This window comes from Anser brachyrhynchus, assembly GCF_964034855.1.
Source record: "Anser brachyrhynchus genome assembly, chromosome: 14".
Lineage (NCBI taxonomy): Eukaryota > Metazoa > Chordata > Aves > Anseriformes > Anatidae > Anser > Anser brachyrhynchus.
Genome location: NC_137709.1, coordinates 9433610 through 9461335, shown reverse-complemented (window position 1 = coordinate 9461335; position 27726 = coordinate 9433610). Strand labels below are relative to the sequence as shown.

General features: G+C 67.4%; 3 protein-coding genes across 17 annotated transcripts; all 3 read right to left on the bottom strand.

The window, feature by feature from the left end:
* Positions 1 to 1568: 1568 nt before the first annotated feature.
* On the bottom strand, positions 1569 to 18907 carry PDLIM7 (PDZ and LIM domain 7). Of its 15 annotated transcripts, none has more exons than XM_080555165.1 (28): positions 18763 to 18906; positions 17321 to 17427; positions 14055 to 14206; positions 13698 to 13728; positions 12768 to 12940; positions 11214 to 11359; positions 10919 to 10955; positions 10266 to 10304; positions 9995 to 10140; positions 9729 to 9765; positions 9127 to 9165; positions 8846 to 9000; positions 8625 to 8661; positions 7952 to 7990; positions 7676 to 7830; positions 7439 to 7472; positions 6864 to 6902; positions 6585 to 6739; positions 6333 to 6369; positions 5660 to 5698; positions 5417 to 5571; positions 5200 to 5233; positions 4211 to 4269; positions 3867 to 4101; positions 3598 to 3778; positions 3296 to 3416; positions 2753 to 2868; positions 1569 to 2472 (listed from the first exon to the last, which is right to left on the bottom strand). In XM_080555165.1, exons 2-28 carry the CDS (start codon positions 17423 to 17425, stop codon positions 2386 to 2388), a joined length of 2583 nt encoding a protein of 860 aa, XP_080411291.1. In that variant the 5' UTR covers positions 17426 to 17427; positions 18763 to 18906; the 3' UTR covers positions 1569 to 2385. The 15 variants fall into 15 exon arrangements, 14 of the variants coding, with proteins under 14 accessions (XP_080411291.1, XP_080411298.1, XP_080411297.1 ...); XM_080555172.1 differs by lacking the exon at positions 12768 to 12940 and adding an exon at positions 12033 to 12049; XM_080555171.1 differs by having other exon boundaries at positions 17321 to 17502; positions 18763 to 18871.
* A 126-nt stretch (positions 18908 to 19033) lies between these two features.
* On the bottom strand, positions 19034 to 22206 carry DOK3 (docking protein 3; the record flags this gene model as incomplete). Its single annotated transcript, XM_080555186.1, has 5 exons — positions 19034 to 19900; positions 19984 to 20156; positions 20235 to 20328; positions 20407 to 20700; positions 21862 to 22206. 5 exons carry the CDS (start codon positions 22204 to 22206, stop codon positions 19166 to 19168), a joined length of 1641 nt encoding a protein of 546 aa, XP_080411312.1. The 3' UTR covers positions 19034 to 19165.
* DDX41 (DEAD-box helicase 41) lies at positions 21580 to 27679 on the bottom strand. The gene is made up of 17 exons (XM_080555185.1): positions 27556 to 27679; positions 27375 to 27476; positions 27125 to 27284; positions 26948 to 27022; positions 26592 to 26652; positions 25859 to 25995; positions 25576 to 25648; positions 25246 to 25399; positions 24986 to 25122; positions 24654 to 24816; positions 24422 to 24553; positions 24223 to 24294; positions 23868 to 23964; positions 23403 to 23552; positions 23200 to 23271; positions 22879 to 22989; positions 21580 to 22711 (listed from the first exon to the last, which is right to left on the bottom strand). The coding sequence occupies exons 1-17, from the start codon at positions 27577 to 27579 to the stop codon at positions 22575 to 22577; spliced, it is 1857 nt and encodes a 618-aa protein (XP_080411311.1). The 5' UTR covers positions 27580 to 27679; the 3' UTR covers positions 21580 to 22574.
* Positions 27680 to 27726: the final 47 nt, after the last annotated feature.

The window sequence follows — 27726 nt, the reverse complement described above, 5'->3', positions numbered from 1 at the left end:
TTTCCGAGCCAGGCCGAAGCCGGAGCCGCCCTTGGAGGCTCGGAGGGCTGGGGAGCAGCTGTCGAGCAGCTGCCGGCGCCAGCGCGGGGGCCGGGGGTTGCGGCAGGCGCCCCGCGAGTGGCCCAGCTGCCTTTGGGGGTGGCGGTGGTGGGAGCCCGCGCTGGGACCCGCAGAGCTCGGCGCCGCGAGGCTTTGTTCTCGGAGCAGCGCGGCTGCAGCCCCTCCCCAGGCTCCACCTCCGCAGCCCACCCGAGACCCTCCTTCCGCCGCCTGAGCTCCTCGCATGGTGCGCAGAGCCGCTCTCGGCAAAGCGCGGCGGCACTTCGGCTCCCGGAGGCCATCAGTAGGGACCAGAGGCAACAGGGCACCAAGTGGCGGAAGCGGCAGAGCCCCCGCTGGGTGCACGGAGAGGTTTCGCTCTGCCACCTCGTCCCCGTCAGCCCGGAGCAGGCTGGGGCTGCCCTTGCCCCGCTCCGAGGCCGGTGCCCCGCGGCTCGGCCGGCACAACCCGTTCCCAGGACGTGCCACCCCAGCGGCTGGGGCCCCGTCACGCTCGGCTGCCTGCCCCTTCCCCGCCGTCTGCTCAGTTTTGTGTCCCCGCCGCGGCTGTGCCACCTTCTCCCCGCTTCCCCTGACCTTGGCTTCGCAGCCAGGATTCACACACAGGCACTCGCCACGTCCCTGCTTTTTCTGTCCCTGCCAGGCTGGCTGTCCTGCCCCTTCTCACCCACCCAGCTCAGCGGTGTCACCGTCCCCGTTCGCTTCACACCACCCACGTTCGCCCCCAGCCTGGGACGGGACCCAACTCCAACCTCCCAGTAAGTCCCAGTTATTCCACCTCCTCCCTGCCGGTCGCTGTTGGGGTTTTGCATCTCTCCGGGGTCCGGGGACCCCGCACCTCGGCCTGGCTCTGGGTGGGGTTTGGTTCCCGCAGCCAGACCCTGCCCCCGGCAGAACGTTCCAGCAGATTAGCAAGACGCTTTTCCTTGCGATTGCTCATCATGTTAAGAGCTGCAATTATTAATGACCGCTACGGCTGCCAGAGCGGAGCAGTGGGAGCAGCTCTTCCCCACACCCACTGCCCCCGAGCCTGTTCCAGCCGGCGGTGCCGGCGCTGCCTCGCGCCCGTCCTCTGGGACAGCAGCTGTACTCAACGCGCGGCCGCGTGGCTGCGTGACGCCGAAGCACGCCCAGCACCATCACGCTCGTGCCAATGACTCCTCGTCCCCTGCACGGCCTCCGGGACGCAGCAGCAGGGACGCGGGGACGATGCCGGTAAGTGGGGACGCCGCTGCGGTGTCCGACCCCATATCCCCTCGCGCAGCCCAGCCCCAGCTTTGCCTCCTGGATTAATTACTGCCTCCGTTAGCCTCTGCCTGCTAAAAGCAGGCGGGGGAGACCCGGGGGCAGAGGAGGAGAAACCCAAGGCAAAGCTTTTCCCTGCGAGCTCCATCGAGCTGAGTCAGGCCCCGGGGCAGGGCTCCAGGCGAAGCGGGGCGAGGGCTGCGCACCACTTTCCCGGCCCCGCCGCCCCTCGCTCGGCGAAACCGCAGGCCCCGAGACAGCGGGCACTTGCAGAGAAGTGTTTATTAAAGGCACTAAAAGCACCGTGGCTACATCAGACGCAGCCCAACCGGAGAGTGTGGGTTTGGGAGAGGCGTTTTACAGTGCTGGGACAGCGGCGGCACACGCTCTTTGGTAGGAAGCTGTTTCCGAGCCTTGCGGGGAGCCAGAGGCAGGCACGGGGGCCCTGCACCCCGGCACGGCCAGGCAGGGGGTGCTGCCCCCCGCCAGCCCCAGGGGAGCAGCAGGGAGCTGGGTGCAGGGACACAAGGCACAGAGACCCCCGGCCCACAGCCATGGGAAGGCACCGCCGTGGTCTGCAACGCGGTGGGGTCGCGGCAGGCAGGGGGAGAAGAGCCGGTTCTCTAACCCCACGTGCTGAGCATGAAGCAGGGAAGGTGAGGGAGAGCTCGGCAGGGGCTGGGGCTGGTCCTCGCCCGCTCAGGGATGCGCTAGGAGCGTCCCTGCCCTGGTGCCAGGGCAGGTGGGCCTCATCCAGGCAAGGGAGCAGCCCCGCTGCAGCCAGGCACCTACCCCTGACTCCAGCCCCGATGCTGAGCGGCTCAGGGGCAGCAGAGCCACGTGGCATCCCCTTCCCCGGGCTCCTAGGTCAGCCGGGGGGGCACAGAAGAAGCCACCCAGCAAGAAGGGGCTCTGAGGCCGGCGCTGCCTCTGCTGGAGCCCAGCCAGGAGCTGCCAGGAAAGAGGCAGGAGCGAGGGGAAGGGGTGAGGTCCCAGCCTGGCTCCCTGGGGCAGGGGAAGGGGTGGGAGAGGAGCATGCAGGGCCAGGGGCATGCGTGGGCACAGCCGGCCTCCCGCGCCTCACACGTGGGAGAAAGCGTGGCTCTTGCACAGCGGCTTGTCCTTCTTGGAGTAGAACGTCTTCCCTTCCAGGTTGGTCTGGCAGATCTGGGGAGGAGAGCGCAGGCGGTCAGCAGGGTCCCCGGGGTCCCCTCCCACGCTCAGCCCCAGCTGCCCTCCCACTCAGCACTGGCCTCGTGCAGGCGCCAAGGAGCAGCAGGCTCAGAAGCACCGGCACAGAGCGAGGTGGGGAACAACTCGTGGACTCGGGGCCCCCGCGCTGTGGGCAGACCCCCCCCATGTGCAGCACAACCGCAGAGAGTTACGGCCCCGGCCAGCCTCCAGCCAGCACCCAGGGAGAGGAGGACGAGGCAGACGCGTGGCTCACCGCACAGACGAAGCAAGTGTCGTGCCAGCTGAACCCCAGCGCCTCCAGGAACCGGTCCCCAGCATCGATCTTGAAGTCGCAGCCGCGGCACTTGGTGCCAAACATCTTCTCGTAGTCTGCGAGCAGAGGCAGAGCCCGGGTCAGCGTTCCCCCAGACTGCGACCCCTCAGCTCCCCGTGCAGGAGGGCACAGCCTGGGGACATCTCGCTTCCAGGCCAGGACAGGGACAAAGCTCGAGGCGCCAGGCACCCGGGGCAGGGTGTCCCTGGCCGCCACCATGCTGCGGGGAGGAGGCGAACCTCAGCTCCCAGGATGCAGCACTCGCTTTGATGTACATCCTCCGTCATCGCCGTGGCAACCCGCCAGCAATGGCACCACCCAGCAGCCGGAGAGGACGGGGACAGAGGGCTCGGGGGACACCCAGCCTTCCCCGTGGCTCCGGGAGAGCCCCGCAGCGCAGGGCAGCTCACCCCGGGCTCCTGCCGCGAGGTGCCAAGCCCTGCCGGTGCCCCGGGGTGACACGTGGGGTCTCCCCGGTCCTACCTCTCTCGCAGTAGGGCTGTCCCTCCTCCATGTAGAAGGCACGGTTGCGGATGGGAGTTTTGCAGGCTGCGCAGGTGAAGCACTGCACGTGCCAGGTCATCTTCAGCGCGTGCATCACCTCCTGGAAGAGAGACACTGTCAGCCGGGCACCCCGCACTGCAGGGGGACCCCTACCCAGGGCCAAAAGGGACAGGGGGTCCCTGGGGCAGAGGGCCAGCAGGAGGGGAAGGGGCAGAGCTGGGGACACGTAGGTGAGTGGGGAGCACGGACAGGAGGCGCGGGGCAGGCTGAGGGAAACTCACCCCGGTGATCTTCTTCTTGCACTTGGCGCAGCTGGGCGCGTAGCGCGTGTCGTAGCACTTGGGGCAGAAGATGGAGCCCTTCTCCTCGAAGAAACCACCCTCATCCAGCACCTTCCTGCACTGGCAGCAGGTGAACTCCTCGGGGTGGTAGTAATGTCCCAGTGCCACCAGGTAGCGTCCCCTGCGGCGCGACAGAGCCACGTCAGCCCCGCCGGGGCCTGGCACGTGCCCAGGAGGGTGGCAGGGTGGCGGCGGGTGGCAGGGCTCACCTGATGACCTTGTTGCACTTGTAGCAGAGCGGCGTGCGGCCGAGGCCTTCGGGCGCCTGCTGGGCCGCCTGCACGATGGAGCTGCGGTTCTGCATGGGGGTCGGCGTGGCCGGCTGGCTGTGCTTGCTCAGCACCGTGCTCGTCTTGTCCGGGGCGTAGCGCTCGGCGAACGACGGGTCCACAGCCCAGGGTGGGCGGCTGGCAGGGCCAGGGGTGGCAGCGGGGGTCCTGGGGGCTGCACACACACAGAAGCCTCCTGGACGGTGCTCCCAATCCCCCTGCACCAGCCCTACCTCTGCCCCCACCCCCTCTTGCCCCGAACCCAAAGGAAACGTTTCACTCACCCAGTCCCGGCTCTGTTTTCATCGCTGCTCCCGGGGACGGATCCAACACGGAGACCTGGCTACAGAACCAGCAGTTAATCCAGCCTGCCGTGCTCACCCCATGACACGGGCTGGCTGCCCGACGGGCATGTGCATGCAAGCAGGGACCCCCACCCCACAGCCAGGAGCTGGCCGAGCCCCCGTGCCCGGCCGGTAGCGGGTTTGGTGCTGGGGGACGCAGCACCCCCAGGTCTGTGGCACCCAGCAGAGTAGGAGCATCGAGCTGCTGGGGTGCCGTGCCCCAGTTGCTGGGTGCTGTAGGGTGGCAGGGACCTGTAGGATTGCACACACCGCTGCAGTCCACTCAAACGTGACAGTGGCTAGGTACCCCCAGCCTCACGCACAGCACCCTACAGCCAGTCTGGCATGGGGAGCCCCGGGGCCAGCTCCAGCAGAAGCAGGGAAGGGCAGGGCCAGGCTGGTCCTGGGTGGCAGTGCCTGTGAACCCCACGGCATGCTGCCAGCACCGGGCTTGTGAGAAGCCAGGGCAAGTGAGGTCCAGAGGGGCAAGGACAGTGACAGAGAGCCAGCAGCTCTGTGCCTCTCCAGGGCAAACAGAAAAAGGAGCAGGCTATAAGAACAGGAGAATTTATTTGCTACAGAGCAAACCAGGCAGATGTGGAACCAGCACTCAAACACCAAGGCAGGAGGGAAGATGAAGTACAAAGCCAAAAGAAGAGCTGCCAACAGGCCTCCCCCAGTCCCTGCACCTTCCTTGCCTCCAGACGTGGCCTGACCCTGATGAGCCCTCATGCCTGACATCCAAACGCTGCCCAGCACCTCCCAGCACCCGCAGCAAGGTTTGCCAGTGCCACCACTCTCCTCTTTGCCCCAGCAGCACAAGAGGCTGTGGTACAGCTTGACCTCCCCAGCTCAGTGACAGCGGTGCCCAGCATCCTGCCCGGGACATGCAGCCCACCTCGTGCTGCGCCTCGCTGCCCACCCCTTACCTGGGCTTCCTAACAAACACATCATCATCTTCCACTGCGCGCGGCGGGGAGAGAGGAGGAGACAGAGTCAGTCGGCGGCAGAAACGGCCCCAAATAGCACGACGGAACAGAACCGGGCACCCCCTCCCTGCTGCCCCTGAACCAGCCCACGCCACACGCAGGGACACCACGGGGCCACCACGGCCAGACCCTGACACTCGGCCCCGCAGGAACTTACGGCCGTCTGTGCCCGTCAGCCGGGCCAGTTTGCGGAAGGAGCGGGACTGGGAGGTGCCGGTGCGGGGCTGCCAGTCCACAGCGTCCTCGAACAGCCGCAACTTGCCCGGGTCACAAGCGGGGGTCTCAGGGGGCTCCTCAGGCTCCATGGGCTGCCTGCGAGTGGCAGGGGCTCAGATGGCACTGACCTGCTCCTGCCCGGCCATCAGCACGGGGCAGCGCTGCCCATGGGCCCAGCACTCACCGCTGCTCCTCCGTGCCATAGAACGACACGCGGGGTCCCCTGTGGCGTTGACAAAATGGCGGCACAACAGTAAGTACTTGGGACGAGGCACAGAGCATTCGCTGTGGCTTAACCCAAGCCCCACAGTGATGCCAGCAGCTCAAGGCCCAGTCCAGCCTCCCTGCAGCCCCACACCAGTATCACTGCCTCGTGACAAGGTCTCGGAGCTGTCCTACATGTCCTGATGCCCACAGCCAGGCTCTGCCAGGGCCACCAGACCCCACCGACCCGCTGTGTCCTGGATGCAGCGGTGCAGCTCAGCCTCCCCAGTGCCAGCAGTGCCCTGGGTCCTGCCGGGGCCACCTCAGCTGGGGACAGCGCATGGGGACACCCAGCACCAGGACACCCCAGACTGGGACAGCCCAGCCTGGCAGCGCAGTGCCCGGGCAGGACCCTCACAACAGGACGGGCACAGCAGTGGCCGAGTGCCGGCGGTGCCCATCGCAAAGGAGAGCACAGAGCGGGTGCTGCAGCTCAGTGACCACCTCGGCTCTGCAGACACAGAAAGGACAGTGAGGGGCAGGGAGCAAGGAGGTGGCAGGACAGAAGACAGTGGGAAGGTGAATGGGCCGGGGCTGAGCCCCAGCACTGTGGGCCCCATGGCTTGTGCTGTGCCCCGCAGCCCACCCCTTACCTGGGCTTCCTAACAAGCTCCTCATTGTGATCCTCCACTGAGGGCAGCCAGAGAGAAAGGAGGAGACAGAGTCAGTCGGGGACAGCCATGGCCCCACACAGCACAACAGAACGGAACCAGGCATCCCCTCCCTGCTGCCCCCGAACCAGTCCCGCAGCACTACCACGTGGCCCTGCACAGCCCACACCACACGCAGGGACGCCACGGGGCCACCACGGCCAGACCCTGACACTCAGCCCCGCAGGAACTTACGGCCGTCTGTGCCCGTCAGCCGGGCCAGTTTGCGGAAGGAGCGGGACTGGGAGGTGCCGGTGCGGGGCTGCCAGTCCTCAGCGTCCTCGATCAGCCGCAACTTGCCCGGGTCACACGCGGGGGTCTCGGGGGGCTCCACGGGCTGCAGGGGCTGCCTGCGAGCGGCAGGGGCAGGCACTCAGCCGGTACTGTCCTGCTCCTGCCCCTGTCCAGACAGCAGCACGGGGCAGAGCTGCCCAAGGGCCTGACACATACTGAACCTTACAGCCCAGCACTCACCGCTGCTCCACTGTGCCACAGAAGGACCCACGGGAATCCCTGTGGCGTTGAGAAAATGGCGGCACAACAGTAAATGCTTGGCACATGGCACGGAGCATTTCCCTGGCCTATCCCCACCCCACAGCGATGCCAGCTGCCCTTGCACCCATGCCGCCTCCCAGCTTGGGGACCCAGTGGTCACAACGCCAAGGCAGGAGGGATCACAGAAATGGGAAGGCACAAGAGGTGCCACCAGCGTGAGGGGACAGACCTGCCCCAGCTCTGCAGGGCACAGCCTCCCCAGCCCCTGCTCCATTCCTGACATGGCCCCAGCCCCACGGAGCAGCCAGCAGTGCTAAGCAGCTCTGCCTGGCCCCTGCAGCCCCACAGGAACCTCACGGGCTCTTCTGACAGGAATCCCAGCATCGCCCAGCACCTCCCAGCACCCACAGCAAGGTTTGCCAGTGCCACCACTCTCCTCTTTGCCCCAGCAGCACAAGAGGCTGCGGTACAGCTTGACCTCCCCAGCTCAGTGACAGCAGTGCCCGGAACATGCAGCCAGCAGCTCGTGCTGCACCCCGCTGCCCACCCCTTACCTGGGCTTCCTAACAAACACATCATCATCTTCCACTGCGCGCGGCGGGGAGAGAGGAGGAGACAGAGTCAGTCGGCGGCAGCCACGGCCCCACACAGCACGACAGAACAAAACCAGGCACCCCCTCCCTGCTGCCCCCGAACAGCCCCGCAGCACCACCACAGGGCCCACGCTACACGCAGGGCCACCACAGGGCCACCAGAGCCAGACCCCGATGCTCAGCCCTGCAGGAACTTACGGCCGTCTGTGCCCGTCAGCCGGGCCAGTTTGCGGAAGGAGCGGGACTGGGAGGTGCCGGTGCGGGGCTGCCAGTCCACAGCGTCCTCGAACAGCCGCAACTTGCCCGGGTCACACGCGGGGGTCTCGGGGGGCTCCTCAGGCTCCATGGGCTGCCTGCGAGTGGCAGGGGCTCAGATGGCACTGACCTGCCCCTACCCCTGCCCAGACGGTGGCACAGGGCAGAGCTGTCCAAAGGCCCAGCAGACACCGACCCTTGGCACGGCATGGCACTCACCACTGCTCCTCTGTGCCATAGAACGACCCACGGGAATCCCTGCGGCGTCGAGAAAATGGCAGCACAACAGTAAATGCTTGGCATGCCGCACAGAGCATTCCCCACGACTTAACCCAAGCCCCACAGTGACGCCAGCAGCACTAGGCCCAGTCCAGCCTCCCTGCAGCCCCACACCAGTATCATTGCCTCGTGACAAGGTCCCGGAGCTGTCCTACATGTCCTGATGCCCACAGCCAGGCTCTGCCAGTGCCACCAGACCCCACCGACCCGCTGTGTCCTGGATGCAGCGGTGCAGCTCAGCCTCCCCGGTGCCAGCAGTGCCCTGGGTCCTGCCGGGGCCATCTCAGCTGGGGACAGCGCATGGGGACACCCAGCATTAGGACAACTGGATGGGGACAGCCCAGCCTGGCAGCGCAGTGCCCGGGCAGGACCCTCACAATGGGATGGGCACAGCAGAGCCGAGTGCCGGCGGTGCCTGTCACGGAGGAGAGCACAGAGCGGGTGCTGCAGCTCAGTGACCACCTCGGCTCTGCAGACACAGAAAGGACAGTGAGGGGCAGGGAGCAAGGAGGTGGCAGGACAGGACATGACAGAGTGGGAATGTAAATGGGCTGGGGGCTGAGCCAGCCCCATGGCCAGGAGCTCATGCTGCACCCCACTGCCCACCCCTTACCTGGGCTTCCTAACAAGCTCCTCATTGTGATCCTCCACTGAGGGCAGCCAGAGAGAAAGGAGGAGACAGAGTCAGTCAGCGGCAGCCACAGCCCCGCACAGCACGACGGAACAGAACCGGGCACCCCCTCCCTGCTGCCCCTGAACCAGCCCACACCACACGCAGGGACACCACGGGGCCACCATGGCCAGACCCTGACACTCGGCCCCGCAGGAACTTACGGCCGTCTGTGCCCGTCAGCCGGGCCAGTTTGCGGAAGGAGCGGGACTGGGAGGTGCCGGTGCGGGGCTGCCAGTCCTCAGCATCCTCGATCAGCCGCAACTTGCCCGGGTCACACGCGGGGGTCTCGGGGGGCTCCACGGGCTGCAGGGGCTGCCTGCGAGTGGCAGGGGCAGGTGCTCAGCTGGCACCGTCCTGTTCCTACCCCTACCCAGCCGGCAGCATGGGGCAGAGCTGCCAAGGGCCCGACACACGCCGAACCTTACAACAGCCCAGCACTCACCGCTGCTCCACTGTGCCATAGAATGACCCGCGGGAATCCCTGTGGCGGCAAGGAAATGGTGGCACAACGGTAAATGTTTTGCGCACAGCACTGAGCACTCCCCCGGCTTATCCCCAGCCCACCAAAGATGCTGGCAGCACTTGTCCCAAAACAGCCACAAGGAAGCCCGATGGGCTCCCTTGCCTGAAGTCCTGGTGCTGCCTCATACCTCCCTGCTGCCAGTGCCCCCAGACCCCACCGACCCGCTGCGTCCTGGATGCAGCGGTGCAGCTCAGCCTCCCCAGTGCCAGCAGTGCCCTGGGTCCTGCCAGGGACACGTGCATGGGGACACCCAGCACCAGGACACCCCAGCTGGGAACAGCCCACTATCAGGACACCTGGATGGGGACAGCCCAGCCTGGCAGCGCAGTGCTGGGGCAGGACCCTCATGACAGGACGGGCACAGCAGTGGCTGAGTACCGGCAGTACCCATCATGGGCAGGGAGCAAGGAGGTGGCAGGACAGAAGACACAGTGGGAGGGAGAATGGGCTGGGGGCCAAGCCCCGACACCATGGGCCCCATGGCCAGGAGCTCATGCTGCACCCCGCTGCCCACCCCTTACCTGGGCTTCCTAACAAGCTCCTCATCGTGATCCTCCACTGAGGGCAGCCAGAGAGAAAGGAGGAGACAGAGTCAGTTGGCAGCAGCCACGGCCCCACACAGCACGACGCAACGGAACCAGGCATCCCCTCCCTGCTGCCCCCGAACCAGCCCCGAGGCACCACCACGTGCCAACACAGGGCCACCACGGGGCCACCATGGCCAGACCCTGACACTCGGCCCCGCACCCAGGGCCAGCTCTGGGCACCAGGGCCCGCAGGAACTTACGGCCGTCTGTGCCCGTCAGCCGGGCCAGTTTGCGGAAGGAGCGGGACTGGGAGGTGCCGGTGCGGGGCTGCCAGTCCTCAGCATCCTCGATCAGCCGCAACTTGCCCGGGTCACGCGTGGGGGTCCCAGGGGAGTGCAGGGGCTGGCTGCGAGTGACAGGGGCAGGGACTCAGCTGGCACTGACCTGCCCCTGCTTCTGACAGCCCGCGGCGCGGGGCAGTGCTGACAGGGGCCGGGCATACATCGACCCCCAGCACAGCCCGGCACTCACCACTCCTCCTCGGTACCCCAGAATGACACACGAGGACCCCTGCGGCGGCAAGAAAATGACGGCACAACGGTAAATCGCTGGCACGTGGCCGAGCATTCCCAAAGGCTTGTCCGCAGCCCCATGGTGACGCCAGCAGCACTCGCTCAATTCCAGCTCCCCCACGGCCCCTCATCACGATCACAGGATTTCGTGCCTGAGGTCCAGACGATGCCCAGCACCTCCCTACACCCACAGCCAGGCTCTGCCAGTGCCACCAGACCCCACCGACCCGCTGTGTCCTGGATGCAGCGGTGCAGCTCAGCCTCCCCAGTGCCAGCAGTGCCCTGGGTCCTGCCGGGGACACACGCACGGGGACACCCAGCACCAGGACACCCCAGATTGAGACAGCCTAGCGCCCGGGCAGGACCCTCACAACAGGACGGGCACAGCAGTGGCCGAGTGCCGGCGGTGCCCATCGCAGAGGAGAGCACAGAGCGGGTGCTGCAGCTCAGTGACCACCTCAGCTCTGCAGACACAGAGAGGACAGAGAGGGGCAGGGAGCAAGGAGGTGGCGGGACAGAAGATGACACAGTGGGAGGGAGAAGGGGCTGGGGGCCGAGCCCAGGCACTGCGGGCCCCATGGCTTGTGCTGTGCCCCGCAGCCCACCCCTTACCTGGGCTTCCTAACAAGCTCCTCATCGTGATCCTCCACTGAGGGCAGCCAGAGAGAAAGGAGGAGACAGAGTCAGTCAGGGACAGCCACGGCCCCGCACAGCACGACGGAACAGAACCAGGCATCCCCTCCCTGCTGCCCCGAACCAGCCCCGCGGCACCACCACGTGCCCACACCACACGCAGGGACATCACGGGGCCACCACGGCTACAAACCGATGCCACCTCAACCCGCATCCAGGGCCTGTTCTGGGCACCCCGGGCAGCCGGCAAGCACCAGGTCCCGCAGGAACTTACGGCTGTCTGCGCCCGTCAGCTGGGCCAGTTTGAGGAAGGAGCGGGACTGGGTGTTGGTGTTGCGGGGCTGCCAGTCCTCAGAGTCCTCGATCAGATGCAACTTGCTGGGGTCATATATAGGGGTAGTGGGGTGCTGCGGCGGCTGCCTGCGAGCGACAGGGGCGGGCGTTCAGCTGGCACCGTCCTGTCCCTGCCCGGCTGGCGGCATGGGGCAGCGCTGCCCACGTCCCATCCCCACCACTGCTCCACAGACCCATGGGGATCCCCACAGCATCACCACCTCCCCGAGGCCACCCCATACCTCTGCAGGTTCACAACAGCAGCACAACAGCAAGTATTTGACACACCAAATACGCACGTCCTCCCCACCCCTTACGTATCGTCCACATAGGAAGGGCCCACTAAGGACGTCTTCTCAGCACTCATTTTCCATCTCTGCTGTTTGAGGCTGGCCCTAAAGGCCAGGAGGAGAGAGGACAGGGCAAGAGAAAGCCAAGATCAAAACCACACACAGGGGAGCAGTATGGGAGCCTGGCAAACACCTGCGGTGCTATGGGCAGGGTGCACAGCGCAGCTTTCCACATGCTGGAGAGAAAAGGGACCAGGTGAGAGGACACCCCAGTGCCCTCACAGCCAGCACCTCTCAGGACAACTTAATGCCAGGAGAGACCCACGTGGCCCAAGTAGAGTGTGCTGCCAGCACGGTGACTCCGAGCCACCAGGCTAACCCTGCCCCAGGTGTACGGGGCACCAGCAGGGGACTAACAGGGCAAGAGGCATGCAGGAAGGCTAGAGAGAGCAGGCAAAAGGCTTACTGACTTGTCAAGGCTCTGCACCTGTAGGGGAGAGGGAAAGAGAGAGGGAGGAGAGAAAGAAAGAGAAGGAAGGTGAAATTAGACCCAGAGCACCCAAGAAGTTTCCAGAGCTCACCTACAGCCTGCAGCACTCCCCCTGCCACCTGTGTCCAGCTCACCCGGGGCTGGGAGCACGCTGGGCCGCAGGGACATTGCCAACAGAGCCGACTGTGCCACCCTCAGCCCCCAAAACAGGCCTGGGTGCAGAGGACAGCCAGGGCCACGTCCCCCCATCACCCAGCTCCAGGGTGCCGTGGCTGCTGTGACCAGGACGGGCAGGGAGCAGCAGCTGGCCGGGCACATGGCAGCGCCGTGGAGGGCCGCAGGGCTTCCCTTTGCCAGCCTGTCTCCACAGCCCCACAGAATACCCTGGGCTGCCGATAGCGTCCATGGCAGCCACAGCCTTCCTGCCCCTCGGTGCAGGGCTGTCGCAGACACCGGTGAGTGTACTGTGATGGCTGCGCCCCATGGGGCTCCCCAAAGGCCAGCGGAGGAGGACACGTCCCCGAGCGAGGAGCAGGCGTGAGTGTGTCCCCACGCGTGACGGTCCTGTTACGCAGTCTCAGCACCAGCCGTCGGGGGACCCGGCACAGGCACCGTCGCCCGCTCCCACCCATGGGTGCCTGGCATGCAAGGCGCAGCGGGGCCGGGCAGCGGGGCTCCCCTGTGTTCTCGGGGAGCGGGATGGACAGCAACATACCCATTGTGCTGGGGGGTGCAGGCGGGCACCAGGGGCACGTACGTCACGGGTTTCGTCACCAGCCCGGGCCGTGGGTTCGGAGGCGAGCCGGCCCCAAAGGGCCGAGCTGTTTTGTTGAGGGCGGTGCTGGGAGCGAAGTTATATTTCGGGGGCTCAGAGCAGGGGAGTGAGTCCTGAGCGAGACAAAACACACAGACACGGGCTCACACGTCAAGCAGCATGCAAGGGGCAGCCCTGGGCCAGGAAGCGCAGCGGGCAGCCAGGTGGAAAAGCTGGGCTTGTCCTCGCCTGCAGGCCCTCGTAGCCACACACACCCGGGCACGCAAACACGGACAGCACGTGAGCTTCGGGCACCGGGCTCTGCCAGCCAGGTCCCCTCTCCGCAGGGCATCCAGCCCAGGGACACCAGGCTGCACACCCGTCCCGAGGGTTGCTGCAGGATTAGTAAGTGCCCCGCACACTCGCTGCTGCCCCGCGGCGGGGCCGGGCATGCACACGCGCTGCTCGCAACCATCCCGCGGCACAAAGCGGAAGGCATGCAGGTGGCTTCTGTCCAGGAGCTGCTGGCCCTGGCTCTGCCTCCCCGTGCAGCAGCTGGAGGGAGGGAGTTCTGTGCCAGGGAGCTCCAGCACCAGCAAACGTAGGGCCCAAAGGCCTTGCTGCTGCTGCATGGTCCCTCCGCACCCTTGCCCTCACCCAGGACCAGTGGCGGCAGCTGGGGACTGGGCACCCACAGGGCAGGTCCTGCTCTCCCCGATCTCTTGTGTCCCTAGGGCTCAGAGCCGCCATACCAGCCCTCCAAACACACCCCGGTCCCCAAGAAGCCTTTGGGCCCCAGGAGCAAAGTCCGCTCCTCCGGATAAGCTCGGAGACTTCCCCACCCCCAGCTCGGGGCCGAGCTGCTGCAGGCAGCGACGCAGCAACACCTACCTTCTGCGGCTTCCCCAGGTGGTTCTGGGCTCTGCAAGAGAGGAGACAGTGAGGCAGGTGCTGCACGGGCCCAGCAGCCATCCCCCCCCCCCGACGGGACCGAAGGGGTGCTGACACCCAAGGGAGCCATGGCCGGCCAGCAGTGCCCCACGGGCAGAGGTCAGGGCTTGGAGCTGGGGTTGCTGCAGCCGGGGTGAGCCCCATGCAGCCAAGCAGAGCCCTCGGACGAGCTGGGGCTGCAGGAGCTGCCTGACGCTGCCCTGGGGCAGCAGGACCAGAGGGAGCAACGGGCAGAGGGCCCCAGCTTGGCTCCGGTCACACCAGCACCCCGTATTTGCGGGCCCCACAAGCCCCTACCTGCTCAGCGTGAGGCAGAGCCTGTCCCCGCAGGCACGGATCCTGTTCTGGGCCTCGATATGCGTCATGGCGCTGGTGCTCTCCCCGTCGATGTACAGCACCCAGTCGCCCACTCCCACGCCAGCCTGGGCCGCCTTCCCGCCCGGAGTCAGCTGCAGGACAGAGAGCGTCAGGGGGAGCTGGCCAGCCCGGCGGAGGGATGATCTTGTCCCCGTGAGAGCCAGGGACAAGGTCAGCCAGGCTCTGCCGAGCCAGGCACAGGACAACCCTCGGAGTCCCTTGTCCCATTTTAGGACAGCCTCTCCCCCCTGCAGCACGGTGCTGCAGCAGTGCGGGGCCAGAGCAGCACCGGGCCTGACACAGGGACCCCCAGACCACCCCACATTCCCCATTTCATTAACCCAGAGCAGCATTTTCCTCACTGCAGCAGCCAAGCACTAACCCCAGACACTGCACAGCGCAGCTGGGGGCTGTGCCAGCACCCCGGGGACCGCGCCGTCCCCATCTGTCCCCATCCCCACAGGGAGCCCTGCGGAGAGCCCGGGCTTTCCAGGCGATGCCCGTCGGCAGAGGCCGCGCTGGCTCTGCCTCACTCCCTGAGGTGTCGGGGCTGGAAGCGAGCGGGGTGAGTCAGGGCCCATCACGCAGCCCACGTCCCACCCCTCGGGGCCGCAAACCACAGGCGTTCTCCTAGCCTGGAGCTGGGGCTGCGGGGCACGGGGGGACAGACCCTGCGTCCCCCCAGCCAGGCCGCGCTCCTGTGCCCTTCGGACCCCTCACCCGGCTCAGCTACGGGGCTGGGACGTGCCTGGATCGCCCCCACCGGCCCTAAGCACCCTCTGCTCCTGCCGGGGATGCGCAGCCGAGGGGCGAGCAGGGAGCAGGCCCCAGCGCCGCTGCAGGCAGCTCCCAGGCACTGACAGACAGACAGTCAGTCAGACAGACAGACGTGGGCAGGCTGCAGCCATTCCTGCTCCTCCAGCGCGGAAGAACTCAAGGCGCTTGGATTTGGACCAAGTATTTCCTCAAGCCCTGTTCGACATGAACATAAAAGGAGCGAGCCAGATTCCCAGCGCTGTCAGAGGGCTGGAAAATCCCTGCCGCCGAGCATCAGGGCCCTCCTCGCCCATGCGCAGAGCCCGGCCCGCCCTGGGCGCAGCGCTCCCTGCCCCAGGTACTTCGACCCCCCTGCGCCAGGCCGAATCCTGCCCCCGGTGCCGGGAACGGCCCAGCTCCACCTGCACCTCGCCGCCGTCCCCAGAAGGGACACGGGCGTCCCCCGCGGTGTTTGGGACAGGAGGATGCTCCCGGCCGGCTCCCGGCCACTCCTGCAAGCCCCGGCTTGCTGCCCTCGGGGCTGGGAAGGAGCGTGGCTGCGTGGGTTTGGAGGCAGGAGCTGGGAGAGGTTTTCGCACGGCTGCCCGGGGAGGGGGAGCGCGGCAGGCTGTGTCCCGGCACGCCCAGCCCACGCCAGCACCACGCCAGGAAGCCCCTCCTGCAGATGCCAGCTCAGCCGGGCTCGGGGCTCGGCCAGGAGCTGCTCTGGCCTTCCCGTTTCCTGCCCCCTGGGCTAAAGCTCCTGCCCTGGTTTCCTTCCTCCCCTCTCCGCCCAGCCAGGCCTTTGTTCCCCGCACCTTCGGGTGCCACCGGGCGGCCTCCCTGCAGGGCTCCGCATCTCACCAGCAAGGTGAGCCCGGCACAAGCAGCATCCCTCTCACCCGCAGCACCCAGGCCTCTCCTCTTCCCCACTGGCACACTCCAGGACATGCCACGCAGCACCCGCTGCTGCCCCTACCTCAGCCCTGCCACCAGCCCACGGATCCGCTCCTTGGGGACACCTCGCAGCCGAGGTGTCGGGACCCCACAGAGCCACCAGCACGCTCCAGGCGGTACCTTCAGGGCCGGGAGCAGCTCCGGGGTGCAGAGCAGTGCACAGGGTCACGCCGCCCCATCAGACAGCACCCGCCACCCTGCAACACAGCCCAGCATCGCCACAGGGCCCCCCCGAAGCTGGCTGTGTCCCCTGGGAACGTCCTCATTGCTCCTCACCCCGCCACTGCCCAGCCCCAGGCTCCTCAGGAGCCGCTTGCAGCCCCAGCGCCTCCGCCCTGGGCCCCACGCACCGCTCTGCCCTGCCCTGCCTTTCCCGAGCCCCTGCAGCGGGGCTGGCCTGCGCGCACATCGCCTCTTGCTTCACAAGGCCCCTGCCCTAGGCCCTCGGAGGCTCCTCCGTCTGATCAGACCCTTTGTTAAGCGCTGGCTCGCAGCCAAGAGAAACATTTTTTAGAGAATAAACTCGCCGAAGCCGTCTCCGCGCTCGGCGAGGATCGGCTGGCCCCAGGGCAGCGGTGCCAGCGATTGCAGGCTCGCACGGTGCCCCCCAGGTGGGAGCTGCGTGCTGGGCGCTGCAGACACCCCCGCCTCGGGGACGGGCACCCAGCGCCAAGGCTGGTGCCGGGGGCAGGCCCCCACGCTGCGCCCGGTGCCGCCGGCGCGGCCGTCCTCGGAGAAGCAGCCTCCCGTGCCAGCTGCCCGAGCGTCAGCAGCACGGGCGGTGCAGGCGCATTCCGAGGCTTATAAGGCAATTTTGTGGCCGGAGCTGCTGCTAGCACCCGTGGGCCAGGCCACCCAGGGACAGGGACCCACACGCACCCGGGGGCCAGACCTGGCCTTGGTGAGCATCACGCCGGGGGAAGCTCGCACCAGGTGCCCCGGGCAGGAGCAGCGGGCAGCACAACAGCTCGTGCGTGTTTGTGCTCAGGAAATGGGCTGGTTTTGTAGATGGGACGTGTCCCTTGCCAGCAGGACTGCAGCCTCGGGCAGACAGGGCGAGTGCCCTGCACAAACTGGGCCCCAGGACGGTGAGCACAGTGTCGCGGTGCAGATCGGAGCCGGTCCGTGGCTCAGACGCATCGAGAGCAGCCACCCTCCCCCTGCGCGGGGCTCGCTCCGGAAGAGGCCTCCCCTGCCTCCCCCAGCAGCCAGGATGACTCTGCAGAGGCTGAACAGCACTGCACAGCGCTGCTGCGGTTCCCTGCCCGGAACACCCCCAGCACACACACACACCCCCTGCCAGAGCAGAGCTGATAAGGCGGCTCCGAGGAGGCTAAGCAGAGCCAGGCAGGGCCGGGCACAGCGCTCCCGGGGCCCCAGCTCGCCCGCATCCCCCATACGGCTCTGCCTTGGCTTCCTGGGTGCAGCGGCCATGATCTCCAACCCACAGAGAGGGAGGAGAACGGGCCACAACGGCGCTTGGCTTCTCTTACCCTAGAGATGGAGAGCGGCATGCTGAAATCCTTCCCTCCCTGCAGCCTGAACCCCCAGGGCGCCGGCCCGTTGAGCATCACCTTGTAGGACTCCATGTCGCCCATCTCTGCAAGGGAAGAGGGTGTGAGCCCGGCGGTGCGCGACGTGGGAACGGCGTAGGGAGAGCAGCCGAGGAGGGGGCCTGGCAGGACGGGGCAGGAGGAGACAGGTCACGTTTCCAGCAGCAGCTCCACCCCGACCATCCCACACTGTGGTTACCGACGCACCCCAAATCCATCAGCATCTCCGACAGCAGCGCCAGAGCCGAGGGGCCCAGGCGAACGCTGACGGGCACCAGGGAGCCAGACGGGCTCTGCCCTCCCTCTCCCAAACCTGGGACGGGTTCTCCCTCGCAGCACCCCAGAACCCCCGAGGCCGTTTCAGACAGCGGAGAGGCGGCAGCTGGCAGGGCCGGGAACCAGAAGCCTTTTTGCCGGCTGGATGAGCAGCACGGGAGCCTCGTGATGCCCCGCGAGGTGGCTGGCAGCGCTGGCGCTCCGGCAGCTGGCTGAGCAGACGCTACCTGGGAGCGAGCCCATCTCCGCACGCAGCGCCGGGGCTTGGGGCAGGGAATCCCAGCGCATCCCTGCCCGCCAGCACCGCGCTGACAGCTGTCAGCCGGCCAAGCCACGGGGCACTCGGGCCAGCCCTGGCCGCGCCTCGCTTCAGAAGAGCCGCGATGCCCTTTCCGAGCCCTGAACGCATGGAATGGGACCGGGACGGGCTGGGCTCTGGCTGCCTCTCCCCACGCCTCGCCCGGGGCTGGAGGCTGGGGGCCGGGGGCAGCCGTGCCCCGGCTCCCCCCGGGCCTAACCCGGGCTATATAAGGCGTGTAAGCTGACACCCGGCGGCTCCCTCTCGCCGAGGCTGGGTGCAGGCTGCGTGTCAGACATTCCCCGGGTCAGACATTCCCCGGCACGCAGCAGCCGCGCAGACCCCTGCGAGGCGCTGCCTTCGCCGGGGCGGGGAAGGGGGGGACAAGCTGGGGTCCCCAGCAGCACCGGGGGTCGGGGGGGGGAGGGGGCTGGCAGCCCCGGGCTGGGGGCTGGCGGGGCTGGGGGAGCAGGGGGGGGGTGAGGTGGGAGCCCCCCCCCTCTATTCGTGCGTCCTGCTGGAGGATGGGCACAGCCACGTCCCATGGGGTCACCCGCACCCCGGGCACCTGCTGCTGGGGGGCTGCGGGGCTGAGCCTCCCCCCGCCCCACCGGGACCCCCCCCGCCCCACGGGGAGCCCCCCCGCCCACGGGGACCCCCCGTTCCCCTCCGCAGCCCCCCGCCCCCATGCCGGGAGCCCTGCCCTGCCCCTCCCGGCCCCAACCACCCGCTTTCCCCCACCCTCAGACCCTCAGCCCCCCAACCCAGCCCCCACCCCCTTTAGAAGCGGCAGCCCCCCCGCACTCACCCGCGGCCGGGCCGGCCCCCGGGGCGAGCGGGGCCGCAGGGCTGTGGCCGCAGCGGGCGAGCGGAGCGGAGCGGGGCCGGCGGACGCGGGACTCGAACCCGGGCACCGCCCCCCGCCCGCCCCGCCGCGCCTTATATAGGGCCGGGAGGGGGGCGGGGCCGCCGGGCGGCTCGGCCAATCAGCGCGCGCGAGGCCGGCCCCCCTCCCACCCCCGCCACCCCCCGACGGGGCGGGCGCGGCGGCGCCCCCTGGCGGGGAGGGACGGGACGGGGCTGGGGGGGGGGAGCGGGCGCGTTCCCGCGGCCGGGGCCGGTCCCGGTGCGCGGCCCCGCGGAGCAGCAGCGGAGCCGGGTGCGGCGCAGGCCGTTTATTGAGCAGCAGAGGCGAACCGAGCCGGGGCGGCTCAGAGCCAGTCCCGCGGGCCCGGCCCCTCCCGGCTCAGCAGGCGCACCAAGCGGGCCCGCAGGTTGCCGGGGGGTTTGGGGCCCGGGCGCCCCCCCGGGGGCTCCTCCGCCGCCCCCCGGCCCCAGGGCTGCTGGGGAGGGGGCTGGGGGCTGCCCCGCCGCGGGGCCGGGGAGCTGCGGGGGTCGTAGACGTGAGCAGCCTCACTGCTGCGGCCCTCGGGGGCCTGGCGGCTGCCCAGCTCCCACCGCCCTTCTTCTTCTTCTTCATCATCCTCTTCCTCCTCCGGGGGGGCACCGGGCGGCCCCGGCTCGGCGGTGAAGATATTTTCGTAGAGGTGCTCGGGGGGCGGCTTCCCCCCCGCCCAGGGCTCGCCGGGTGCCGGCCGGCCCGGCCCGAAGAGAGGCTGCTGGCCCCGAGCGATGGAGGCGTAGACGATGGGGCCGGGGGGCTCGGGCTCCGAGGGGTGGAAGCAGAGACGGGGGGGCGGTGGGTGCGAGCCGGGCTGCGCCCTCCCCACAGGCGGGCTGGGCTGGGGATCCTTGGCCCCCGGTCCCCTCGGAGGGGGCTCGAGGCTCTGCGCTGAGAGCTGGGGCTCCGCCGCGTCCTTGCCCTGCTGCTGGGAGGCGATGGCGGCGGCCACGGCCCGGCACAGCTCCAGGGCCCGCGGGGTGCTGAAGGTGAAGGTGCCCTCGCCGGAGTCGCTGCGGCGGCCGGCCTCGAAGGAGAAGACGTTCTGCGGGGTCGGAGGGCAGGGTGAGGGGCTGGCAGCTGCCGTGGGGGCAGGCACCGGGCGCGGGGAGGGCGAGGGGCACGCACCTGATCTTGGCCAAATTTTCGGAGGTAGGGGTAGGGCCAGGTGAGCAGGGGCTGCCGGGACTGCGCGTCCTTCAGCGTCAGGCTGTGGGGCAGGGCGGCCAGCAGGTAGTGCCCGTGGAGGCCGCAGCGGGTGGCCGCATCCGTCCGCAGCAGCAGCACCGGGAAATCGGTCACTGGGGGAGCAGAGCGAGGCCGGGGTCAGCCCCGCTGCGCCCAGCCCGAGCCCACCCCGGCCCCGCCGCCGCACGTACGGTCCTGCCGCGAGGAGTAGAGGGAGTTCTCCTCCATGGGGACGTCAGCGCCGGGCTGGGGCTTGGCGCTGCCCGGCGCTGCTTGCTTGGTGCCCTGAAACAGAGGGAGGTGAGCGCAGCCCCCCCCGGGGCTCGCCGGGGCCGGGAGCGGCGCAAGCCGTGCTGGCGGTACCTGGAAAGCCAGCTGGCAGAGCTGCTCGATCCACTCGTCCCGCTGCTCGGCCGCCAGCACGTAGCTCTTCTCCGTGGTGGTGAGGTAGAAGGCGGCGGTGGCTTTGGGGCAGCTCTCGGCCCCCGCGGGGCCCACGGAGACGCAGTCCGAGAGGCGGATCACGCGGCGGGCGCAGCGGCGCAGGGAGGACTTGCCCAGCGCCTTGCCGTCGTCCCGCACGTCGAACTTCTCCATGCGGGCCACGCCGGAGGGGCTGGCAGCGAAGAGCTGCGCCCGCACCTTCCTCCAGGACCGCTGGAGCGCAGGAAGGGCACAGACAGGGGGGAAAAAAAAGGGTCAGCAGAGCTGCCTGCCACGTCCACGCTGCCTCTGCAGAGCCCACCGGGGACAGGACAGAGGCAGGGGCCTCGCTGCGAGCGCCCTCAGCATCGCTCGCTGCGGCTCGCTGAGCACCAGGTCTGGTCCTGTGCTTAGTTCCCTGCTGCAAAGGCCAGCCCGCCGCTGCCGCTGCCGCAGCTGAGCCCCGCGAGCTGCTCTCAGGACGGACCGTGATGCAAATTAAAGCCATTTTGAGCTGCTGGGGCTCCTGCTGGCAGCCTGACATCTGCACGGGGCCTCAGCACAGCCAGGCCCTGCAGCTCGCAGCCCGCTTCCTCCCAGGGGAGCTCTGCGGTACCAGCGCCTTCCCAGCCCGTCATGGAATAGAGGGGGTGCGTGGCCCCGTGCACCTCGAAGCACACGGCCCAGCCTCCGCCCTGGAAAAAAAAGACACACCAGAATATCTGCTGCCTCCCACGCGGCAGGGCAGCGGCCCCACGCACGTAGGCACTGCCCGTTTCATCGCCGGGACTCGGCTCCTGCTCGGCAGGGAGGCGGGAGCAGCTCTGGGAGCACCGAGGGCACGACGGCAGCCCCGCACATCCAGCGAGCACGGGGAGGCCAGGGGTCGGTGAACGCCCCACCTTACAGCCCCCCACAGCCCCCCTGGTGCTGGATCCACCCTACAGGGACTGCCACAGCCACCCGTAAGGCCCCCGCAGGGCCACGGCGCCCGCTGCCCAGCAGGGCAGGCCCAGCAGGGAGGCCCAGCAGCTCTCCCTGCAGCACCGCCCCAGGGCGATGCTCAGACCACCGTCCCACGTCGCTGCTCCCCCGGCACACAGGAGCCGCGCCTCGTTACCACGCCTTTATTAATCAGGAGCCCCGCGGTGACCAAGCGAGGAGAGGGACACAGCACGCGGGGCCGAGCACCAGCAGGTGCCTGCACGGATGGGTCCCCTCGGCCGCGGGGGAGCCCGCTGGGGGGGCTACGGAGCGCAGGGCTCTCCCTGGGGGGGCCCAAAGGGGTCTGGCTCCGTTCCCCCCCTTCCCCAGCAGCGGGGGGCGCAGGCCTAGCGTGAAAATGGATCAGGGCAAACCCTGCAGCCAGCCTCAAATCCCCCCTCTGCCCTTTACCTTCCCAAATTTGCAGTGTTGCACATAGAGGATGCCATCCTTCACCGGGCTCTCCATGGGCCCCGCGCAGCCCCGGCGGTCAGCGCGAGGCTCTGGGACTCGGGCAGGCAGCGGCACAGAAACGTGACTGCAGCCGAAGCAACTGCATGGGGCAGGCAGACTTCCTTCTCGCAGAGACTTCCCCTTTTTGGTGTGTGGGACGAGGGGCAGAGGCTGGGCCACAGGAGGTGTCCGTCCGCCCTTCCTCTCGCAGCGGGGCAGCGGGGCAGAACGCATGCCGCGAGAGCGGGGGAAGCTCTCAGGGGACCGCCCGACGCGAGCGCAGTACGCCCAGCCCGGCTGCATCAGGGCTCTTTTGGTGGCAACAGGAACAGCCACGAGCTGAGGATGCACGGAACAAGGTACGGGGGCAAGGCTGGGGGGCTTCAGGGGGCAGCATGTAAGACCCTGGACACACCGCTGGGCAGGGGGAGCAGCCCCCAGAGCTTCCTCGTCCCGCTGGGCGCTGCTACCTGCTTGCTCAGCACCTCACGGCAGCGTGCTGCTGTAGTGGGCTGCTGCAGTACTGCTCCACACACCTCCTAGGGCAGGAGTTTGGGCGAGCAACAGCCCCAAAAGCAGGCCACAGCCGCGCAGGAGAGGCCTCTGGGCCAGGGCTGCTCTGGGTTTTGGAATGTGAGCCCCGGCTGGAAGGGAACCCAAACCCAGCCAGGCTAGAAGTCCATGGAGCTGTGGGCCAGGTAGTCCTTGCGGCCGATGTTGCTGACTTGCTTGGTCTGCATCGCCTCCAGCTTGGGGCAGTCCGTGATGCGATGGCCCAGGCCGCCGCAGAAGGCGCAGCCGCGTTCCCCTGTAACGGGAGGAACGGGGTCAGGCTGAGCCGTAACCACGCCAGGCCGGGCGACGAGGCAGCACCCCACAGGGCGGGGAGGCAGGAGCCACCCCGCGAGCAACAGGGGCGCTGTCCGCAGCCCGAGTCCCCGCGGAAGTTCCCAGTTCCAGCCCAGGCTCTCTCACCTCCGATCTCCAGCATGGTCTCGTCCCCGCAGTGCAGCACCTGGAGCACGGGTGGCACCTTCTGCTTCGCCTCCAGGAGCAGAGCCTTCAGGTCCATGAGCACCGACTCATCTGGGGGCAGAGACGCGGATCGGACGCAGCCCCAGCAGGAGCCCGACCCCAGAGCGCCCCAAGGATGACGTGCGGAGCCCTGACTTCCCCGCCATCACTCATCCCTGCGTGCTTGGGAACGTTTCCCTCGTCAAATCCGGGGCAGCTTTGTCCGGCTGCTTGGGGCTGCAGCCCACCCCCCGGCTCCCCCGGCCCCAAACCGTTCCTCACCGCAGGCTTTGTTGATGAAGGTGGTGGCAATGCCGGTGTTGCCTGAACGGCCTGTGCGCCCGATGCGGTGAACTGCAGAGGAGCAGCGAGGGTCAGGCTCGGGGAAAGGCAACGCGACGGCCAGCCCCTGCCCCGGCGAGCACCAGGACAGGCACACAGCCCCGCACCCACGCAGCCGCCCTCCCGCCGCGCCCGTTCCGCACCGTAGTTCTCGATCTCCTCCGGCATGTCGTAGTTGATGACGTGCTGGATGGCCGGGAAGTCCAGGCCCTTGGAAGCGACATCGGTGGCAACCAGCACGTCCTTCTTCCCGTCCCGGAAGGCCTCGATGGCTTTTGTCCGTTCCTCCTGATCTGCAAAGGCCCAGCACAGGAGATCAGCGGGGGCAGAGCTCCCGGTCCTACCTCCTGCAGCAACCCCTGCGGCCTCAAAGGCGAGCACCACTCGGCCTGCGTGAGGACCCAGGCATCCTCTCCCCAAATAAAGGAGCAGAGGGACCTGCACGACGTTTACACCTGCTGTGACAGTGACCGCAGCGGTGTGCGCTCCTAGGGCTGCTGACACCAGCCCATTCTGCCCTTGGACCACCACAAACCGCTGCGTGCTGGGACCCTACACCCCGTGAGCGGGATCAGACAAGCTCACACCTCCGCGGCGCTCTCACTGACCTTTGCCCCCATGGATGGCCACGGCCTCCACCCCCTTGAGCAGCAGGTACTCGTGGATCGCATCGACGTCTGCCTTCTTCTCCGCGAAGATCAGCACCTGCCATGACGCAGACACCTTGGCAAAAGCGGCCCGCGCATGCTGGCAAAGAGCGCGGCGCCCCGAGAAACGCGTTCCCCCCTGCTGAACGGGGGCTGCGACAGCTCCAGGCCCAGCACCGACACAGAGCACGGCTCCCCCCTGCGCCCGCCCCCGCGCAGGGCAGAGCCTGGCAGTGCCACGGCCACGTCCCCGCTGCCGGCCACCACCCAGCCGGGGGCTGCGGCGTGCCCGGGGCAGCCAGAGCGCGTTACTCACGGGTGGCGGAGTCTTCTGCAGGCACTCGAGGAGGTACACCATCTTGGCCTCCTCTTTCACGTACTCCACTTCCTAGGAAGGAGCACAGAGACGGGTCAGGCAGACAGCAGGGAAATTAACCCCATGGCAGGCAGGGAGAGGTACCGGCGCCCCCGAGGACCACGCTGGGTTCCACACAGGGAGCTCCCAACCACCTCACCTGCACAACGTCCAGGCTGGCAGCACCCGCTCGCCCCACGTTGATGGTGATGGGCTTCACCAGGGCACTCTTGGCAAAGTTCTGGATCTTCTTGGGCATTGTGGCACTGAAGAGGAGCGTCTGCCGCTGGCCCTGCGTGGGGAGCAGGGCACAGGCAAGGACTCAGCGCTCGCCCAAAGAGGTGGGTGTAAGGATCGAGCTTCAGGGCGCTCGTATCGTACCAGCCCAGTACCTTGAAGTAGGAGAAGATGGTGCGGATGTCCCCTTCGAAGCCCATGTCGATCATCCTGTCAGCCTCGTCCAAGGCCAAGTAGCGGCAGATGTCCAGGCTCACCATCTTCTTCTGCAGCAGGTCCATGAGGCGGCCCGGGGTCGCCACCATCATGTGCACGCCACTGTGGGACGAGAAAAGCCGCGGTCGGGCGCGTGGATTCCTGCCCCACACAACACCCGGGGCCTGTACCATCTGCCCGGCACGTCCCCTTGGCCCCTGCCCCTCGGCCTCCCGCCAGCAAACACGAGCGCAGCTCCCGGCCAAAGGGCTTCCTCCCCACCGGGCCTCACTGTTTGATGGTCTCCATCTGCTCCTTGACGGACATGCCCCCGATGCAGAGGGCGCAGCGCAGCGGGGGCAGGCCGTCCTCTTGCAGCAGGCGGCAGTAGTACTCGATGATGCCGTGCGTCTGCCGGGCCAGCTCCCGCTGCGGAGAGAAAACGCGTTAATTCCTGCCCGTTAATTCCTTCCCACGCAGGGAGAGCGTGGGATCGGTGCTTGACATCGCTAAAAGCTTCCTCCCCGCCTCCACTGCGCCCCAGGCACTCACGGAGGGACAGATGATGAGCCCGTAGGGTCCCTCCCGCTTGGAAAAGGGCAGCCTCTTCTCCTGCTCCAGGCAGAACATGATAACGGGGAGGGTGAACACCAAGGTCTTCCCAGAGCCAGTGAAGGCAATGCCGATCATATCCCTTCCCGAGAGGCTGCCGGAGAAACAGGGCTGGCGGTGAGCCGCGGAATTACAGGGGGGGATCAGGCCTCAAGGCCTGAGCGGGGTGAAGGGGCTCGCTGTCACCAGGGCACAGCGCCCGCTTTACACTGCTTGGGGGGTGGAGGGGGGGAAATGTTCCCCACCCTGGGACGGGGTGAGAGCACTCACATCGTTGGGATGCCCTGGATCTGTATAGGCGTTGGCTGCTGGATTCCCTTTTTCTTCAGGCCCCTCAGGATAGCTGTCAGAGAGCAAGGGACACACACTCTCACTACCCAAAGTTTTTCCCCCATTTTCCCTTTGAATTCCTCCCTCAGCAGCAGCCATTTGACAGCAGCAGCCAGGTGACACAACCACTTGTGAATTTAAGCTAGGACAGCGCAAAAGATCTGACACCTTTGCTCGCTGCCGGACACAAGTGTCCCCAGAGAAGACCCCCCCGGGGTCCCACCTGCTGGAAACTTCATCTCCTTGAAGCTCTTGATGGGAGGCGGGATGCCCTCCCCCTCCACCAGGATGTGGTACTTCTTGCGGACGCGATCGTGCCGGGCCTCGGACATGCCCAGGATGTAACGAGGTGCTCTCCAACTGGGAAGGCAAGAGGGGAAGGTCAGGATGCAAAATGTCCTGGAACTTCAGAGCCAGCAGCACCAACAGAGGCCGAGGAGAACTCCCTGGCAAGCTGTTATCCCACCACGGAAAAGAGGTGACCCCAAGGGGCTTCATAAGCAGACCCAAGCCAGTCCATGAAATACCTCCCCCAGTTCCAAGTAAGAAGCCCCGGCTAACACCCGAGAGCAGCCTAGAGATAACAGGCGAACCATGCCAACGCCATCTGGACACATCCTGGTTGTTTCCCTGACACTGCGAAGCTTTGAGCAGCGCTGGCTCCTTGAGCTTTCCCCTTTTTTCTCTAGCTTAGTCTTCCCCAAGATCTGAAAGCCCAGCTCAAGCCTTCAAGTTTTACATAAATGCATTCCAACAAGTCTCGCTGTACATAAAACAACATCCTGAATAACTCAGCAGCCTTTGATTTGACATACAGGGGCATGAAGCCAGGCAGTGCAGTAAAGCTGGTGGCCACAGAGCAGTGCTCTTCCTACCAGGCTGCACAGCGTCTTGCTCTCGTCAGCTGCGAGGAAGTGAGGTTTCCGGAAAGACAACTTCCACACTGTGAAACGCACCTGGTTTTAATGGGATCATCATAGGTGATACCCTTTGCCATCTCCTTCACTGACATCAGGGCTGCAAGAACAAGGCCAACGAGATCAGAGAGCGCTCTCCACCTCCATGCACGCAGACATTAGGGTAAGACAGTGAGCCAGCCAGCACCTCCGGGTGCAGGAGCACTGAGGGCTGCAGTGACAGCACGCTCCCAGCTAAGCCAGGCAGTCAGGGGCCAGCTGGGGAACTCACGGCGGGATCCCTTTCCCAACCCCAGGGTGGAACATCACCGAGCACTGCAAGGCAGGCAGCGCCCCTCCTGCTGCCCCACAGCTCTACAGATGTGCCCACAGCCCACAGAGCTCCCAGCACTCACCTCGGCCCTCCGCCACGCTCTCCAGGATCTTCTCCTCCTCCTTCAGCTGCTTCTCCTTGGCTGACTCCTTCCGAGCTGGGGAGAGTCAGGGAAGCCGTGAGATGGCCCCGGCACCCCCAGACGGCCACCCAGCCCTGACAGCCGCCCGGTCCTGCTGCCAGCTTTCCCCCCCCCCACCTTCCGCTTTCTCCTTGAGGTGCTGGTGCTGGTCCAGCAGGCTGATGTTAGACTGCGGCCCCAGGGGGATGTCATCCTCGTCGCCGCGCTGCTCGCCGCCGCTGTCCCGCTGCTCCTCCTCCGACACCACCTTCCGCCGCATCTGCAGCAGCTTCTGCAGCTGGGGGGCACCGCGGGGAGGCCGGCTGTGAGGCGCCGCACCGGGACGGGGCCGCCCTGCCCCCCCCCCGCCCCCCCGGCCCCCCGTTACCATCTGCTGCTTGCGCTGCTTCACCGGCACGTAGGGCACGTAGTCAGCGTCCTCCTCCTCCCCGGACAGCTCGGACGACTCGGCCGCCTCCTCCCGCTGCCTCTGCGGGGAGAAGCGAGGTGAGGGCGGGGAGAAGTGGCCCCAGGGGGGCTAGGGGGGGCTGAAGGGGCCGCCGCCTCACCTTCCTGCCCGCCGCGGCCTCCATGGCGCCGCCGCCCCGGATACAAAATGGCGCCCGCCGGAAGTGCCGGGCTGTCGCTTAGCAACGCCGCGAGCCGCTCCCCTCCTTCCGCACTCGCTACGGGTCGCCTCGGAGGCCAAACTTCCTCAGAAGGCGCGCGCGAAGGCTCTC

Coding starts and splice junctions, on each gene's coding strand:
- PDLIM7 (XM_080555165.1), bottom strand. CDS start 17,425: ATGGGCGACATGGAGTCCTACAAGGTGATGCTCAACGGGCCGGCGCCC. Junction 6,740..6,863: donor TGTGGCACAGTGGAGCAGCG/GTGAGTGCTGGG, acceptor TGCCGCTCGCAG/GCAGCCCCTGCAGCCCGTGG. Junction 3,417..3,597: donor GCAAGAAGAAGATCACCGGG/GTGAGTTTCCCT, acceptor TCTCTCTTCCAG/GAGGTGATGCACGCGCTGAA.
- DDX41 (XM_080555185.1), bottom strand. CDS start 27,579: ATGGAGGCCGCGGCGGGCAGGAAG. Junction 25,123..25,245: donor GGCTCATCATCTGTCCCTCC/GTGAGTGCCTGG, acceptor TTCTCTCCGCAG/CGGGAGCTGGCCCGGCAGAC. Junction 24,817..24,985: donor CAGATGGAGACCATCAAACA/GTGAGGCCCGGT, acceptor CTCGTCCCACAG/TGGCGTGCACATGATGGTGG.